The 16,517-nt window shown below is 60.2% G+C and overlaps 6 protein-coding genes across 6 annotated transcripts; 2 read left to right on the plus strand and 4 right to left on the minus strand.

Annotated features, from left to right (window-relative positions):
• Nucleotides 1-24: 24 nt before the first annotated feature.
• On the minus strand, nucleotides 25-3,243 carry CcaverHIS019_0705520 (uncharacterized protein; the record flags this gene model as incomplete). The annotated part of the gene is made up of 4 exons (XM_060603997.1): nucleotides 25-1,312; nucleotides 1,351-1,843; nucleotides 1,949-2,470; nucleotides 2,502-3,243. 4 exons carry the CDS (start codon nucleotides 3,241-3,243, stop codon nucleotides 25-27), a joined length of 3,045 nt encoding a protein of 1,014 aa, XP_060460236.1.
• A 1,263-nt stretch (nucleotides 3,244-4,506) lies between these two features.
• On the minus strand, nucleotides 4,507-6,518 carry ZDHHC2 (uncharacterized protein; the record flags this gene model as incomplete). The annotated part of the gene is made up of 7 exons (XM_060603998.1): nucleotides 4,507-5,065; nucleotides 5,102-5,208; nucleotides 5,244-5,398; nucleotides 5,556-5,603; nucleotides 5,871-6,277; nucleotides 6,324-6,423; nucleotides 6,455-6,518. The coding sequence occupies 7 exons, from the start codon at nucleotides 6,516-6,518 to the stop codon at nucleotides 4,507-4,509; spliced, it is 1,440 nt and encodes a 479-aa protein (XP_060460237.1).
• A 269-nt stretch (nucleotides 6,519-6,787) lies between these two features.
• CcaverHIS019_0705540 (uncharacterized protein) lies at nucleotides 6,788-9,113 on the plus strand (the record flags this gene model as incomplete). Its single annotated transcript, XM_060604000.1, has 4 exons — nucleotides 6,788-7,375; nucleotides 7,409-8,096; nucleotides 8,132-9,039; nucleotides 9,087-9,113. The coding sequence occupies 4 exons, from the start codon at nucleotides 6,788-6,790 to the stop codon at nucleotides 9,111-9,113; spliced, it is 2,211 nt and encodes a 736-aa protein (XP_060460238.1).
• A 41-nt stretch (nucleotides 9,114-9,154) lies between these two features.
• EXO70 (uncharacterized protein) lies at nucleotides 9,155-11,546 on the minus strand (the record flags this gene model as incomplete). Its single annotated transcript, XM_060604001.1, has 4 exons — nucleotides 9,155-9,485; nucleotides 9,543-9,639; nucleotides 9,700-10,729; nucleotides 10,866-11,546. 4 exons carry the CDS (start codon nucleotides 11,544-11,546, stop codon nucleotides 9,155-9,157), a joined length of 2,139 nt encoding a protein of 712 aa, XP_060460239.1.
• An 810-nt stretch (nucleotides 11,547-12,356) lies between these two features.
• On the minus strand, nucleotides 12,357-13,313 carry HQD2 (uncharacterized protein; the record flags this gene model as incomplete). Its single annotated transcript, XM_060604002.1, has 2 exons — nucleotides 12,357-13,239; nucleotides 13,276-13,313. The coding sequence occupies 2 exons, from the start codon at nucleotides 13,311-13,313 to the stop codon at nucleotides 12,357-12,359; spliced, it is 921 nt and encodes a 306-aa protein (XP_060460240.1).
• A 939-nt stretch (nucleotides 13,314-14,252) lies between these two features.
• On the plus strand, nucleotides 14,253-16,434 carry CcaverHIS019_0705570 (uncharacterized protein; the record flags this gene model as incomplete). The annotated part of the gene is made up of 2 exons (XM_060604003.1): nucleotides 14,253-14,282; nucleotides 14,338-16,434. The coding sequence occupies 2 exons, from the start codon at nucleotides 14,253-14,255 to the stop codon at nucleotides 16,432-16,434; spliced, it is 2,127 nt and encodes a 708-aa protein (XP_060460241.1).
• Nucleotides 16,435-16,517: the final 83 nt, after the last annotated feature.

The following is a 16,517-nucleotide window of genomic DNA, read 5'->3' on the forward strand; positions in this document are numbered from 1 at the left end:
TGCTCACGTCGCTGCGCCCGCCCGCTACGCAAGCAGGTGCTCGACGCTGTCGACGACTTCGTCGGGCGTCGTGACGTGCCACCCCGCAAGCGTCTTCTTGGCGCTCGGCCCGACCGTGATGCTGAACACGCCTGATGGGCGGATCTTGAGATTCACCTCTGGCAGCTCGTCGGCCTCGTCGGGCTCCAGCGCCGCAGTGACTCCGACGGGCGGCTTCATGGTCACGGGTTCGCCGTCGCGCGGTCCGCCAGGTGGGAAGATTGTACGGAGAGACCGGAACATGTCCTCGTCCGTCTTGTCGTCGCCGGCGCACATGATAAAGTCGGCGTCGGGGTTCTCGTACACGAGCCGTCTGACAATCTCGCCCTTGTTGACCGCAAGCGGACGTACCTCGAGGTTCTTCTTGCCGACCAAGACCTCGATCGGCCGTCTCGGTGCCAGACTCGACTCGAGAAGGTCTAGCGCCTGCTTGCACTGGAACTCGCCGTAGTCTGGGTCCGCATTGCGATAGTGCCATGTGATGCTTGCCTTCTTGAGCTCGATTGTCGAGCCCGTCGTGCGTTCCGTGTAGTACCGGAAAATGTCCTCGACCTCGCTCATCCAGCTCATGTCGAGAGCTTCCGTCATGTTGACCCACTCGCCCTCCTCGGGCGTCTTTACAAACGAGCCGTGCTCAGCCGAGAAGCCCAGGTTTGGCACCATACCCCAGTGCTCCTCGAGGAAGTCGCCGTCGCGCCCTGATATGAGGTACACCACGTTCTTGGGGTCGGCTGCGAGCTCACGGATCGCGGCGCGTGTGCGTTCCGTCGGGATCGCCTGAGAAGGAACTTTGACGATAGGCGTGAGCGTGCCGTCGTAGTCGAATAACATGAGGCGTTTGTGGGCGGCTTTGTACTTGTGCACCATGTCCTGCAAGTCGAGCACGGGTGTCTGGTGCGCCGTGTGTTCGCTCCCGACGTTCTCGAGGAGGAGCTTGAGCACAGTTGCAGCCCATGTGTGGGATGTGTGTGCCAGTACGCTCTGGTACATGGCCTCGGAGCGCTGCTCCTTCTCTCTGAGCGGCATGCTCAGGCCTTGGTTGATCGCGTCCGCGACGCCCAGCAGGTCGTGTGGGTTGATCGTGAGCGCGTCGCGGAATGCCGTGCTCGTGCCCATGAATTCGGACAGCACGAGCGGCGACTTGTTCGTCTTCTGCTGGCATATGATGAACTCCATCGACGTCGTGTTCATGCCGTCGCGCAACGACGTGATCAGCGCGAGGTCGGCCACGGAGAGTAACGCAAAGTACTCGTCTCTCTCGATCGCTTGGTGGCTGGGGTGAGCTGCTTGCCTACATTGCAGATAGCTCACTAGTGGTGGACAGGGGTAAAGTTGAGGCTACCGTATGCACCGTTGATGTGGCTGACGAGCTCGGCGACCTTGCGCTCGAGCGTCGGCGACTCGGATAACGCCGGAGTAGTCACCTGGATGAGGACGACCTTGTTACGCCACTCGGGGTAGACCTGGAGGAACTTGTCAAAGGCCTGGAGCTTGTTATACACGCCCTTGGGCGCGTCGAGCTTCTCGCGGCCGACGATGATCTTCTTGTCGTGGTACAGATCGCGCAGCGCCTTCACCTTGGGCGTGACGCCGGGGGATTCGCAGTCTCTTGCGACTCTCTCGATGTCGATGCCGATCGGGCAGTAGCTGACCGCGACAGTCTGACCGTTGACGTCAACCCCAGTCGAGGTCGATTCGAAGCCGCACACGCGGATGCAGCTCGAGACAAAGTGGCGCGAGTACGAGTACGTTTGGAAGATTACGGTATTCGCGCCGAGCATGCCCTCGAGGATCTCGCTGCGTTCTTGGGTCAGCGGGTGTGCACGGACCCAATGGTATGCGCGTGCGCAGGGAGCCGGGACCGACCTCCTCACGGGCTCGTCGCTGCTGCGTAACTCGTGCTACTCACTTGGCAAACACCTGAAGATCTCGGAACTCGGCCACGGCGTGTGAACAAAGAGCCCGATCATGACCTCGTTGTGGGGACGAGCGTGGCTCCCGCCGTTGCTACCTCCGTTAGTCGTCGCCTTGAGATCCTCGCCCAGCATCGCAGCCTTGATTGGCGAACCCGGCCTGTTGTTGTCGTTGCTCAGCCCAGAGGTCTTGAGCGCGCCTACGAGGCTGTGCACGCCCCAGTCCATCCCACGCTGCTGTGCTGCTTGGAGCGACGCGCCGATGGCTGGTGAGGGCGCAGCCGAGGACAGATTCCCGCTGATCCCGAGCGCGAGGTTCAGCTTGTCGCGGATGTACCTGGGCGCGAGGAGCAGGTGGTAGTCGTGGACGATGATGAGGTCGCCAGGCTGGTAGACCTGGGTGACGCGGCGGGCGAACAGCTCGTTTGCCTTTTGGTACGCGATCCAGCTCGTGTCGGGGGATGGCATGGTGGCTGTTGAGTCGAGCCATAGGAGGTAGTGGAAGAGCGGCCAGAGGGCTGGTGTCAGCGTTGTCTAGAATTGACGTACTCGTCTTGCAGTAGCCCTCGTAGTGACCCTTGCTGACGTCTGGAGGCAGGAAGACGGGAATGTACGTGAGCTTGCCGTTTGGCTCTTGCTTTGCTTCGAGATCAGAGAAGTTATGCAGTTCAGTCTCGATCTCTTGCTGCTCGCTATTCGAGAACTCGCTGTTGGAGGCCATGAGCGGCGGGTCCTCGACCTTAGCGTGCAGCTCGACCGTGTGCTCAAGCAGGAACTTGAGGTGATCGGTCCGGCGCGACGGAGGGGTTGGAGGTGGGTCAGCAGGCTGGAGGAGCACCTCGCCGCTCCATCCAACCACAAGCTGTTCGTGCGACAAGCTCAGGCTTCTAATGCCCGAGATCATGGCGGTGTGCCCGCGCCGGCTGTGGATCTTCCACTTTGCATTCTTGCTCTCAAACGTCGTCGAGTCCTCGGGCTTAAAGTCGTGTGTGATTGGGGAAGAAAGGCCACCCATGCTGTCGAGCCCGTTCGCTCCGTCAGCCGTGGGTTGAATGACGCGGACAATCTCGACAGGCAGTTGGTGGCAGACGTGGATGATACGGCCCGAGAGGTTGAGGCCTCGTTCACGGTGTGCCGCCTCGAGGCGCGCGACTTGCTCACGCAAGTCGGCGAGGGACGGCAGCGGCGCCGAGTCGGGGTCGGGGTGCATCGAATCCATCGCTCCAAAGTGGTGGAGGGCGCCGTGACTCTGTTGGCGCCAGGTGTAAGGGTGAGGTGGGGAGGAGGACATGAGCGACGAAATGCAGTGGTCAACAGACGCGCGTTCGGGCGAGGAGAGAGTGTCAGCATCGGCACTGGCAGAGTGGTAATTGTTCGTGTGGGCGTGGGCGTGGGCGTGGGCGTGGGAGTGGGAGTGGGAGTGGGAGTGGGAGTGGGAGTGGTATGTGTGGGTCAGGGGAAAGTGGTCATCGCCTGGCACCTTGAGGAAAGCGTGCGAAGCCGGGTGGAAGCGCGGGGAGGCGGGCCATGGCGGGCGCCCCAACGGGATGAACATGTACGCGTCGTGGGATGTAGGATGCCCCGGGAAGAGAGGGAGGGAGGGAGAAAGAGGTGTGAGATGGGGTGTGGACGTACCGATTAGAGATGTGGAGGAGATGTGTTTGAGGGGTCTGAGAGTTTGCCAGCAAAGGGTGACTGTGCGCAAGGGAAGATCGGGGGTTGGTTGACGCCAGAGACGAGATATTGATAGCGAACACGCACGGAGCGCGTCAAGGAGAGTAAATGGACGAGGAGAGATGACAAGACGGATGTGTGATGGGAGACCTGGCCGTAAATGTTGGGCATGGTGGGGTTTACCTTGTACCTTGGGGACCTTGTCATAGTCAAACGTCATCAAGGGAGCCACAACCAATCACATGGCCTACCGCGGTTGTAACCTCGTTTTCTAGGCCCAAGGGTTGTCAGCAAGATAACGCAGGCGTAAGCTCTTGTTGGCTGACTGAACACGAACAGGAATGAAAAGGAACGCGTCGCGGTCAGCTGCTCGTACCGCATCGGGCCCTTCTAGAAGCATTCTACCGCGTCCCGGAGGGATGTACATGGTGTGTCTGCCTACATTCTGTCATCAGTTGCGTCATTGATGTCGGGCATGTCGGAGAGCCAAAATGTCTGGCGTGGGAACTGCAGGAGCATGGTTTGACAGCGGCCAGGTGGCTGAATGAAACAACTCGTAGCAGCGCCTCACTTGCTATCTGGGGGATTTGGGGCCAGGCCATAGACGCCGTGGCTTGCGTGTGCTTTACATTAATAGTTACATACCCACGATCCCCCTACACACAATGCGTCGTGTTCAGCGACACCGATGGCTAGCGAACGCAGATAATGTGACTCCCAAGAGTGGACACGTCGGTCGTGTGACTTGGGAGTAACAAGGGGACAGGTCGTCCGAGGAGCGAGCAGGCGCCACTGGGGTGCCCAGGTGACACCGACGTGGTTTCGGCGTTGTTGTGAACCCTGCGCCTGGTGCGCGTCTACATCTATGTCTAGTACAAGATTACACATCAAACCGACCCCGCTGCCGGTCACCATAAGACTCGTCGTACACGGTCTGCTCAGAGTCGCTACTCTCGTCGCCCAGCGTCCACTCGCCGCCAGTATACACCTCCGGTTCGGGCTCGGCCTCCTGGTCCCCTTCCGATAACCCTACACGCATCTCACGCGTGAGGTTGCGCAGGTTCTCAAGCATGGCTGGGTCGTGCGGGAAGAAGTGACCCGGGCCGTATCGCTTCCGCCTGGGGGCCGCGAGTGGGTTCGCGCCGGTCATAATGTTCTGCGCGAGCTCGCGCCAGCTGCCTGAAGGCACAGCACCGTCGCCCACCATCACGCTGCGAAGGTTGGCCCGCCATCCGACGTTGTACACGTTGATGCTGCGAGCTTCGTCGCGGAGCTTGATACGCTCGTTGCGCGTCAGGATGTGGTCTGGCCGCCAGGCTCCAGGTGTGCGACGCCGGGAGCCGCGCTCGCCCAGTTCCTCGAGACGCGCGCGCGTGCCAGGGTCCAGCAGTACCGCAGGCGGAAGCCGATTCATGTCCTCGAGCGTCGTGCGGTTGTTCCTGCCGTCAGCTGACATTGTGGTTTGCACCACTCACAAGACCAGGAACCAGTGGTATCCAGCTAGCCCACCAAGGGCGAGGCCAAAAATGACGCCCATGATCGATATGAGCAGGAGCGCGACGGGCTTGAACGCGACGTGGAGCTGGAGTTAACGGGAGACCTTTGCCATCGGCTTACCTCCTCCCAGTCGTCCCACTCCTGTGCAGCGTTGGGACCTGGCGTAATGTCTGGAGGGGGGTCGTTGAAAAAGCGGAACGTCTCGTGTGCGGCCTCGAGGCCGCCGTATAGTGCGAAGAGGCATGCGTACGTCGTGAACAGGACGAAGGACTTCTCTGGGTGTCAGCCGAGGGAGAAATTTGATGCAGCTGAACCGGGGCCGCCTGGCAACGAACAACTTGACGTAAGGGAGATGGACGCATTCCCGCCGCGGTAAGGCCGGCCGCGACGAGAGACAGTCATGATTCAAAGAGGAAGGAGGACAAAACTCACGGTTATGATATCCAACACAGTTGTCGAGCCACGGACAATGGTGGTCCACTGGGAGTCAGCTCGTGTGTGCAATATGATGGACAGAATAGGTCATCTCCTGCGCCCAATGTTAAGCGACGCGGGGCGCTGTCTCGACCACCATCGCACCACATTCCCTCGTCTCCGTGGGCTTTCTTTTAGCCATCACCGGTCCACCCCTGACCAAAGCTCCAGGCCGAAGCACTTTGGCTATCGCGCATGAGCCCAGTGGCGCAAGCTCGACCCGGTGGCGCAAGCACCGCCCCCCTCCCTTCCCCCATTCCACCCGACACTCACTCTTGAGCACACACTGCCGACAACTCCGACAGTGATGGCACCGATCCGGCTTCCACGCATCGCACTTTCTGCACCACCGCGGTCCGCCCGTCGCGTTCTTAGCCATGAGGGGGGTGTGCGCCTCGTCATCAGGCTTGGGGAGCAGACGGTCTCCTTCTCCCTCTTCTCCCTCTCCATCTGGGGTATGACGATGGTGGTGGTGGCTGCTGCCCTCAGCGAGGCGTGGCGAGTCGCGCAGTAGGCGGAGAGGAATGTCGTCGGGGTCAATGTGTCGTTGTGGGTCGTCTGGGCGGAGTGGACGCGCGTCTGGTGGCGCGAGGGTTACGTCAGGACGCAGGGGGCGGCGGGTGACGGCGCCAACGTAGGCGATGCCGGCGAGGAGGAGGAGGGAGTGGAAGATGATGATTCTGGTGTCAGGGAAGGAAAGGGTAGGAGTAGATGGAAAAGACTCACTGAATGAGGAAATGGACAATGTCACCGCGCTCCAGGACGCGGTCGATGCTGATGAAGTAGAGGAACATGAGCCATGGTCCGCCGAGGAGGAACCACACGACTAACGTCAGCTCGGACAGCCCCAAACTCACAGTACACGGGGAAGCGCTTTGCGATGCGCTGTGCGCATTCGCTCACTGCTTCTCGTGACAACATGTCGGCGTGAAAGATTGAAAGAGAGTGATAGAGAGATGGAAAGAGAGATGCAGCTGTTGCCAAGTCACAGGAGGAAGGGCAGGCAGGCGGTGCCCATCAGGGCCACTGGAGCACCGGAGCACAGGATCGAAATAGCCAAACACGCTTATGTAACAACCACGTGAATTCATTACCACGCGAGATGGCGGAAGGAAAAGCAGGCGCCCCGTGTTCTTGATTGTCAACAACAACAACACCTCCCTTGAGTCTCACCACATCACCTTATTCTCATGCCAACTCCCATATCCCCCTCGACACCACTACGGCGCAAGAAGGCATCCTTCGACGATTCGCCACTACGACCGCGCCAGATGAACCGCCTCAATGACGACGTGGCTGAGCGCGCCGCGCGGCGCAAGAGTGCGCATTTTGCCGCTGATGTTGGCAAGGAGAATGGGGGATCGGCAGCCGCTTCACCCCGCTCGCGTGTGGTATCGGCACAGGCGCGCAGAAAGCGTCTTTCAGCCGTCGCACCGATCGCGCCGATATCGATGGAGGTCATGAATACCAACTTTGAGGAGTGGATGAAGCTCGCCACGGATAACAAGATCACAGCGACGAATACGTGGAACTTTGCGCTCATTGATTATTTCCACGATCTTACGTTGTTGCGCAACACGGACGACCAGAGCATCAACTTCCAGAAAGCGAGCTGTACGCTTGATGGGTGTGTCAAGATCTGGACTAGTCGCGTGGATAGCGTCGCAACCGAGACGGGTAAACTGCTCTCTGGCCTCGCTGGCGGCGGCGATCCCGACGACGAGAATGAAGAGGGAGAGGGTGAAGAGGGAGATGGACCAGCCAAGGGGACACGGAAGGTGAGTCTCGCAACAAACAATTGCTGATGCCAGACGGCCCGTTCCGAAGCTACGCTCGCCAAGAGCTTCGCTGCGCTACAGGTCAAGAAGTTTGACCTAGAGTTCACGGTCGACCCGCTCTTCAAGAAGACCAAGGAAGACTTTGACGAGGGCGGCGCAGGCGGCTTGCTCATGAACCACCTCGGCATTGACGGCAATGGCCGCGTGGTGTTTGATGCTGGCGACGCAGTCGTCGAGGATGATGAGGACGAGGATGAGATGGAAGACACTTTTGTTGACGTGAGCGCGTTACGCGAGTTCATCCCGACTGCCGAGCGGGCGGAGGGCCTCACGATTAGCGAGACGCTCGGCGCGTTCCGTTTCGCCTCAAACCCGGAGGACATGCCCGACCTTGCCACGCTTACCGGCCTCAATTCCTTTGGCGACGAGCGCGAGGACTCGGCCCCATTGGAGGAGGTGGGCGAGACTGGCAATGTGCATGACTTCTTCGGGGACGAGGATTACGACGCCCCGGCAGGTTACGACGGAGACAATGACGACGGCGAACCTTTGGACCTGGAGGATGTGTCCGCACCGTCAGCGCCACAGGGAAGACAGGACCTGTTCATGACGTTGGTGGACGGCGACGACGACGCCGGCATGTTCGACTACTTTGATCGCGGCATGTCCAAGGGCTGGGCGGGCGCCGAGCACTGGAAGTTGCGCAAGGTGGCACGGAAAGGTACTCCCTCAATCTCCACACAACGCTAATCTCAGATCCTGTTCCCGCGACGGCGACAAAGGAGAAGAAGGCGACCAAGGAGCCCTTTAAGATTGACTTTGGGGCTGACGGCGAGATGAGCACCAAGGAGCTCTTCGTTCGCGGCGCACGGAGCACCATCGCCCTCCCCGCCCGCAAGACTAAGAAGCGGGCGCGCGACGAGTTCCTCCTCCCCGAGGACATGCACTTCTCGAGCCGTCAGCTCCTTCGTCTCTTCCTCAAGCCCAAGTTTGCACTGCGGCGGCGCGCTACCCCGTCTGCTTCTCAAGATGGCGAGATTGACGAGAACTTCTGGGCGGCGGCTGCGGCACCAGATGTGATAGACGACGACGACGCGCCGGCGCCGTTTGAGAGCCAGTTCTTCCACGACGACGCAGACGACGATGCTGTTGACCTGGCATTAGATCCAGCCTTTGGCGAGGATGGAGAGGACGACTTGCGACCGGGCGGCGAGGCTCTGCGACGCGCAAGGCCGGATAACGTTCATTACGCCAAGAAGGCTAAGCGCGTCGACGTCAAGCGCCTCAAAGACGATATCTGGGACGGACTCAAGTCTCTCGTTGAGCCCACTCCGCTATTGATGGCCGATGAAGGAACGGAGAGCGAGCCCGAAGCGGCCCTTGCCACCCCTGTCAAGAGATTCGACACAGTCATTCAGAGCCTGCGCGGAAGTTATCCAAAGGACAAGATGAGCGAGATCTCGACAAGTTTCTGCTTCATCTGCCTGCTCCACCTGGCCAACGAGGAGGGCCTGACAATCGAGAGCGCGCGCTCGGACGGGAATGAGGGCGTTGACATTGGCTTGAGGGGCTACGCCGACGAGGAGGGGCAGCCGGGTGGAATGGTCGAGATGGAGAAGAGCGAACGTGTCGTCGGCGAGCTGCAGGCGCTCAAGGTGTTCAAGGTGGGTCCAGCCTGCGGTTACCGAGCGGAGAGTAGTGCTGACTCCAGGACCCAACAGCTGGCCGCGCGGCGTAATGTAATCATGGACAATCCAGCTGCTATTATACATGTGATATCTATCGGAAGACGTTCTGCACGCGACGGGACAGCTCGTCGGGGGTCTGGCGGAGGTACTTGTCATACCCCTTGGAATGGGCCTTGGTCCAGAAGCCCGTGTAACCCTGGCGCACAAAGTCGGCGACCTCGTTCCCCATGCGCTCGCGTAACTCGGGATCCTGTCGCGAGAGCGGGTGCTGGCGGCACACCATCTCGAGCTCGGCGAGGCGGTCGAAGAAGGACGCTGCAGCCTCCTTTGTGCTCTGCTTGTCGGCGCTGCCGACGTTGAAGCGCTTCTCGGCCGTGTGCGAGAGGAGCTGGACGAGGAGCGCCCATTCAGAGAGGTACGAGCTGGGGTCAGCGTCGAGAAAGGCGGAGAAGGGATAGAGGAGGAGAACACCGACTCACTTCTTTGCCTCGCGGAAGTGTTTATTGAGCATATCTTCCGCCGCCGGACCGATGATGTCGGCATTGAATGACGACGTGGTGTTTCTAATGTGCGACACTGGGGTTAGCGAAAGCGTCACTCGATTGGTGCAAGGTTGTTGGCCTCGCGCTGACTCACGGTTGTTGAGGAGGTACGCCGCGCCGACCGGTTTGCGCATGCCCTTGGCCCGTCCCTCGAGGGCGCCAATAAGAGTGCCCAGCACGTCCGCGGCGTAAAGGTTGACTATCCCTCCTTCCTCTTGTGCGTTGGTGGCACCACTTGGCGCAGCTCCACCCATGAGCCACGCGCGTTCCCCGTGTCCTGTCGACCTGAGCAGTGTCTCGGCAAGGCTGCCAAACACGGGCAGCTGTTCGAGGTACGTGAGCGTCACGTGTGTCGTGTCGTCGATCTGTGTCGAACTTGGTGGGGAGCGTGGAGGGGCGCGGATGTCGGCGAGGCGCTCGGGGAAAGAGCGAAGGGCGAGGGCACGCATCGCGGCCAGCTGGGATCGCAAGGCGGTACGCACCTCCGGCACGTCTTCGGAGAGGATTCTGGCTATCCCTGCGTCATACCGCGGTGCAAGTGAGGAGAGGCCATCGTAGATGTTGAGGAGAATCAAAGTGCTGTCGCTAAGGTTGCGCTTGAACGAGGAAATGACGGAGCCCATGGTTGACGAGAGGAGAGCCGCACCGTGTGGGATCGTCACGTCGACCAGCCGCTCGCCGGCGGCGCCAGGTAGCATGGTCCGCGCGACCTCCACCTCGGCGTCGCAGGCGACGAGGTAAGCGTCCCACAGGCGCACGGCGAGGCGAACCTTGTCGCCGTCAAGTCCGTTCCATGTGGCCGGCGCTTCCTCGACCTGATGCGCGAGCGGGGCGAGGGAACGGCGCAGCCAGTCCCCGCGGATGTCACCCAGCGCGTTGATCGCTCTGCCTAACATCGGGGTGAAGATCTCGGTGGCGCGTGGCGTGGGCTGCGCTGGCTCGACAAGCGCGACAAGGCCTGTCGAGAGCGCCTTGACACTCGACAAACCCGAGTAATACGTCGTCACCGGCTGAGGTGCCGATGCTATCAAATGCTCAGGATCGAACGGGCGCGGCATGGTCTCTTTGACACGCGAAATGAGCAGCTCGACGAGGCGGCTGAAGCCATCTTCGAGGAGGGCGGACTGCGATCAGCGTTGGGCCTCTTGCTTGCCCGTGGTCATCAGCCCAACCGCTCTCATCGGCGCAATCGCTTTGGCCACTCTCGCACCTTCCTCGGCCTCGCTGCCTTCCTCGCTCACCCAAACACCCCACACTCACCAATTCCGCAACCTTCTGCTCGCGCGTCCCACCCCGGCCTTCCTGTAGACCCTGGTACATCGGCTCCAGGTCGCCAATGACGGCCTTGAGCGCACCAAAATACTCCTTGAGACTCATTATATCTGGCCCGCGCGCAATAACTGCCCGCTCGTTTCCGGTAGCGAGCGGGTCATCACGTACGGCTGCAGGCGGAGTGGTACTCTCCTGCCATCTAGGGACGATGTCGGTTCGGGGCACGGCGCGGGTGCGGTCCATGACCGAGACTGGCGGCGACTGGGGACTGGTGGATGGGAGGGAAGGTGAGGGCCGGGCTGGGGAGGTGGTTAGAGCGGAGGCGGATGGGATGGCGAGGATGCGCTCGCTGTTCACAGTGTTGGTTGAACCGCCGCGCTCGACGGGCGGTCGTAGGGGTGCCGTGACTGATATGGCTGGTGAGAGCGGCGGAATAGAGGAACCGGGGGCAAGGGCTTCGAGAACGGCGTCAATGTTGGCCTGTTGGCGGGTCATCTGGCGGATTCCGAGCGGCGCGATGCTCTTGTCGAGACGGGAGAGGCGGCCGTCTAATTGGAAGAGGATACCGGTCATGCGCTGGCTTAAGCTGTTGGTCTTGACTAGGTGCTGCGTGAGCAGCGTCAAGTCTGTTTCCTCGTCGACGGCGATTGAGCCGTCTGGCGCGGGCATGGTTGGTTGTGTTGTTGACAAGTTGAGTTGAGATGACATGACACGAAGGAGGGGTGCGGAGGAACGCGTCGACGCGTGGTGTTACGTCAGAATCTCACCAAGGAGAGGTACAGAATATGAAACGTGCCAACATGGGCCCATGAACATCTGATTCAGAGTTACCGATGATGCATTCTTCGGCCTCGAAAGCGGTGAGTTGGATCGGAATCAAGGCTCTTAGCATACGCGGCCTGAGTGGTGAGATGGCCTTAGCATACGTGGCCTGAGTGGTGAGATGGCCTTGGGCCTTGGGGGATCAACTGTGATTTGGTGGCAGGTAGCGGGCTCTCGCTACGGAGATGGAACTGGACAACCTCACTCTTGATGCGGATGATGGAGCCTGATGGAGCCTGGGGATGATCTCCTGTTCTATCAGCAGCTAGGTTGGTCATAATGTACGTTCACGTTCAAGCGTCAGTCAGACAGCCGGTCAAACCAGCATCAGGCAGAATACAAGGTGCCTAACTTCATCAGATGCCTAATCACTTCTGTACCAGCTGCTACATGACGCTTCTCACTCCCATCGCCTGCGCACTCCCATCGCCCTTCCCACTCCTCCTCCGCGCACTCCTCGCTTCCGTTCCTCACCCCATACGCCCCATACGCTCTGTCTGTCTCACTCCCGCACTTTTCCTCCTCACATTCCACCATCAACTCGCACCCTTCCACTCTTCCACTCCTCCACTCTTCCACTCCTCCACTCCTCCACTCCTCCACTCCTCCACTCCTCCACTCCTCCACGGTTGTTTACAGGCCTGGCACTCGCGCTGCTTAGACAGCGGCCGGGAGGCGGAAGTCCTGCTTGAGCTCGTAGATGACCTCGCCGTCGATTCCGTGGGGCTGCTTGTAGTCCTTTGAGATGGGCTTGTACTCGACAATGAGGTTGTCTTTGACGGCGAACACGGCGTCGTCCTTGAGGTACTCGGAGTCCGAGTTGAATATTTGGGTGACAAACGAGCGGTGCTTGGGGTGGTGGATCCAAAGGTGGACGTGTGCGGGGCGGAACGGGTGGCGGTCCATCAACTTGAGCATGTCGCCAGCCTGGTGGTCGTAAGGGATGGGGTAAGGTGTGGGCTTGAGGATGATGGCGCTCCACTTGCCGTCCTTGTCGGTGCGGAAGCGACCTCGGCAGTGATACTCGGGCTTTTCGGGCGTCTGGGCGTCGTACAGTCCATCGGGGGCGTCGTGCCAGATGTCGACCAACGCGTCAGGCAGCGGCTTGCCGTCCGAACCAAAGATCGTGCCGTGCATAAAGGTATAGGGAGCGTTGGGCTCGGGGTGGCGGATGATTGAGGTACCGTTCGGCTGCTCGGGGACGCCGGTGCGGTAGAAGGGGCCAATGATGGCTGAGCAGCCAATGGCCTCGGGGCTGTCCGGGTCCGCCCCGCCGGCCGCGGCCTTGTCGGCAGCCCTGGCAGCACGAGCAGAGTCGAGGGTATCGCACAGACTCTCGCATCCGAGCGTGTCGCTCACCAGCAACACTTCGTTGCGGCGCTCATCAGATACCTTGCCGGCACCAACGAGCATGTCGCATGCGGCCAGAAGCTCCTCGGTCGAGATGTCAGCCTCGACCATGAACGCGTGCAAGTGCTTGATGAGGATCGGGAACACGACCTTGGCCCGCGGGCTGGCACCAGGGCCAATCGAGTCGATACTAGTTGTAAGCGCCAACCAGTATGAGTAACCTTACACAGTCTTGGTGTAGGCGGCGTAGTCTGGATTGGACATGGTGGGTGTGGAGTTGGGGTCAATGGGATCAACCATGTCTCAGTGTTGACTTTTAATATAGTAACGTCTGCATGTCTGGCAAGCCTTGGGCCGCCTTGGGACGCCACATTCCCCCATCTCACCCCCGCGGGGCTTGCATTCGTCAATACCGAGTGACCACCGGGCTCTGCAACCTCCGCTTTTGCAGAGCGGGTTCCGTACCTCGAGCGATTCCGATCCTTGAACCCACGACTACAAATGTCAGCACGCGTCTACTCCTCAGGTGATCCTGGTTGGCCCCGCAGCCCACACTCACAGCCGGCTGACACTCCTTTGTTCCTTCGGGGGCCCCGAGGCATCGTATTCTTTCCGTACATGCGCTCTGACCTTGTGGGATGTGAGACATCGGGACTGCCGATGGCGGGGTTCGGCTTGCGATGCGGATTTAGAGCCGTGCCCCGCTCAAGTTCCTTTGTTCTGGGATACCCAGCCACTCAGCCACAGTCACACCACCACCCGGCTATTCCAAGATTAGCAGCGGCTGCTATCACTCGGCGAATGGACAAATGGGGCCCTCCCCGCGTGCCCAGGTCCGGGCCCGGAGTATACGGGGTCCCGGGGCCCCCTCCGATCACTACCCTTATCATCTTCATACCGAAAGCCGCTGTGCGGAAACCCCTCCTCGTAGTAATTGGGATTGGAATGTCAATGTCACTCACACCAAGCGTCAACAGTCGGCAGTTCCGAGCGTTCTCGGTTTCCTTGGTACGATACCGAACTCCATGTTGACACGTTCACACACGTAGCGTGAGGATCAGTCACTTACTGTGGGCAGTGTGAGGGTCTCGATCCATTCCGGTCACCCTCACAGTCCACTGGAACTGAATGCCAGAACAATACCTTAAAATAGCAGGTTGACTGGCTTGACTCCCCACAATCTTCTCCAACCCCTACATCACAATGGCTAGGAAGATCGAGTCCAACTGCGACGTAAGTCAATCACCATCCTGTTTGCTGTCTGCTGTTTGCAACCTGCTGACATCAGGTCCTCATCATCGGTGCCGGGCCGGCGGGCCTCATGGCCGCGCGTACCCTCGCCGAGTTTGTGGGCCAGGACCCCAACCTCAAAGTCCGCATCATCGACAAGCGCTCGACCAAGGTCTTCACCGGTCAGGCCGACGGGTTGCAGCCTCGCACACTCGAGTGCCTCAAGAACCTCGGCATGGGCCAGATCTACGAGGCCGCCAACGACATGACTACCATCAACCTCTACAACCCTGACGAGAACGGCATGATCCATCGTACCGATCGCTTCCCGGACACGATCCCGGGTGTGTCGCGTTATAACCAGTGTGTTCTGCACCAGGGTATGATTGAGCGACACTTCCTCGACTCTATTCATGAGGTTTCCAACGGCCGTATCAACGTCGAACGCCCTATCCTGCCCGAGTCAATCGAGGTCGACGAGAGCAAGGCTGACGACCCCGACGCATACCCCGTCACCGTCAAGCTTCGCTACCTCGCCGAGGACGAGGCTGAGCCGTTGCAGTTTGGCCACAAGGTCAGCAACGGTCTGTTCCGAACCACCCTTACCACCGCTGAGGATGACGATGCCGAGTACCGGTTGCCAGAGGGCACTGAAGCTGGCCTCCTTGAGACTGTGCACGCAAAGTACGTGATTGGGTGCGACGGTGGCCGTTCGTGGGTCCGCCGCAACCTCGGCTTGAACATGGTCGGCGAACAGACCGACTACATCTGGGGCGTGGTCGACATTGTCCCCGAGACCGACTTCCCTGACGTGCGTGCGCGCTGTGCCATCCACTCTGCTGAGAGCGGCTCCGTCATGATCATCCCCCGTGAGGACAAGCTTGTCCGTTTCTACATCCAGATGCAGGAGCGTGCGGACCAGGGTGGTCGTGTCGACCGCTCACAGTTCACGCCCGAGAAGATTGTCGACTCGGCTCGCAAGATCATGGCGCCATACTATCTCAACTACTCGCGCATGGACTGGTTCACAGCGTACCACATCGGTCAGCGTGTTGCCGACAAGTACAGTGTCGCCGAGCGTGCCTTTATTGCCGGTGACGCCTGCCACACTCACTCCCCCAAGGCCGGTCAAGGCATGAACGCTTCGATGATGGACACATGGAACCTCGGGTGGAAGCTCGGTATGGTCCTCACCAAGCGCGCCAAGCGCTCGCTCCTCAAAACATACGAGTCGGAGCGCCAACCCTTCGCTCAGGCCCTTATCGACTTTGACCACAAGTTCTCCCGTCTCTTCTCGGGCAAGCCTGCCAAGGACGTGCTTGACGGCTCGTGCGTCTCCATGGACGAGTTCAAGGAGGCGTTCATAAGGAACGGCCTCTTCACCTCGGGTACGGCTGTCGACTATGACGAGAGTATCATCGTTGCCAAGACGGGCAAGAATGGCAACAAGGTTGCCAGCCACTCGGACCTCGCCAAGAACATCGCCGTCGGCTGTCGCTTCAAGTCGGAGCAGGTCTGCCGCCACTCCGAGGGCCTGGCCATGCAGCTCGGTGACCTCCTGTACATGAATGGCTCTTTCCGTGTTCTCCTCTTTGCGGGTAACGCCGCCAACCCAGCCCAGATGGACCGTATCGAGCGCTTCGCTGCTTACCTCGATTCGTCCGAGTCGTTCGTTTCGCGCCTCACCCCTTCAGACTGCAAGCGTGACGGTCTGTTCGAGGTCATCACCATCCACTCGAACACCCGCGAGGAAATCGACATGCAGGATTTCCCGGCTCCCGCCCTCTACCCGCCCTTTGACTACGACAAGATCTACGCCGACTGCGAGACCTACCACCGCGGCCACGGGCACGCATACGACAAGTACGGCATCGATCCTAAGCACGGTGCCATCGTTGTTGTCCGCCCTGACGGATACGTCGGCATGGTCTGCGACCTTGAGGACACGGCCGAGCTCGAGACGTACTTTTCCGAGTTCATGGCTGTTCCCGCCAAGCCTCTTGGTGCCCAGGCGGAGAAGGACTGGACGTTCACAGCCAAGGCCAAGGCCGAGCGCCGGAAGAGGGTCCTCTCTTCCAGCCCCGCCCAGCCTCGGGCCAGCAACAAGGCTTCGTTCGTCCACGTCGAGACCGTGCCGGTCGGCCAAACTGTCTAAGGGGTTGGATTAGAGGAGGGGAGGGGGGGAGGGGGGAGGGGGGAGGGGGAGAGGGAGAGGGGGGAGGGGAGGAGGGACAGGAA

Source organism: Cutaneotrichosporon cavernicola (genome assembly GCF_030864355.1).
Source record: "Cutaneotrichosporon cavernicola HIS019 DNA, chromosome: 7b".
NCBI classification, from domain to species: Eukaryota; Fungi; Basidiomycota; class Tremellomycetes; order Trichosporonales; family Trichosporonaceae; genus Cutaneotrichosporon; species Cutaneotrichosporon cavernicola.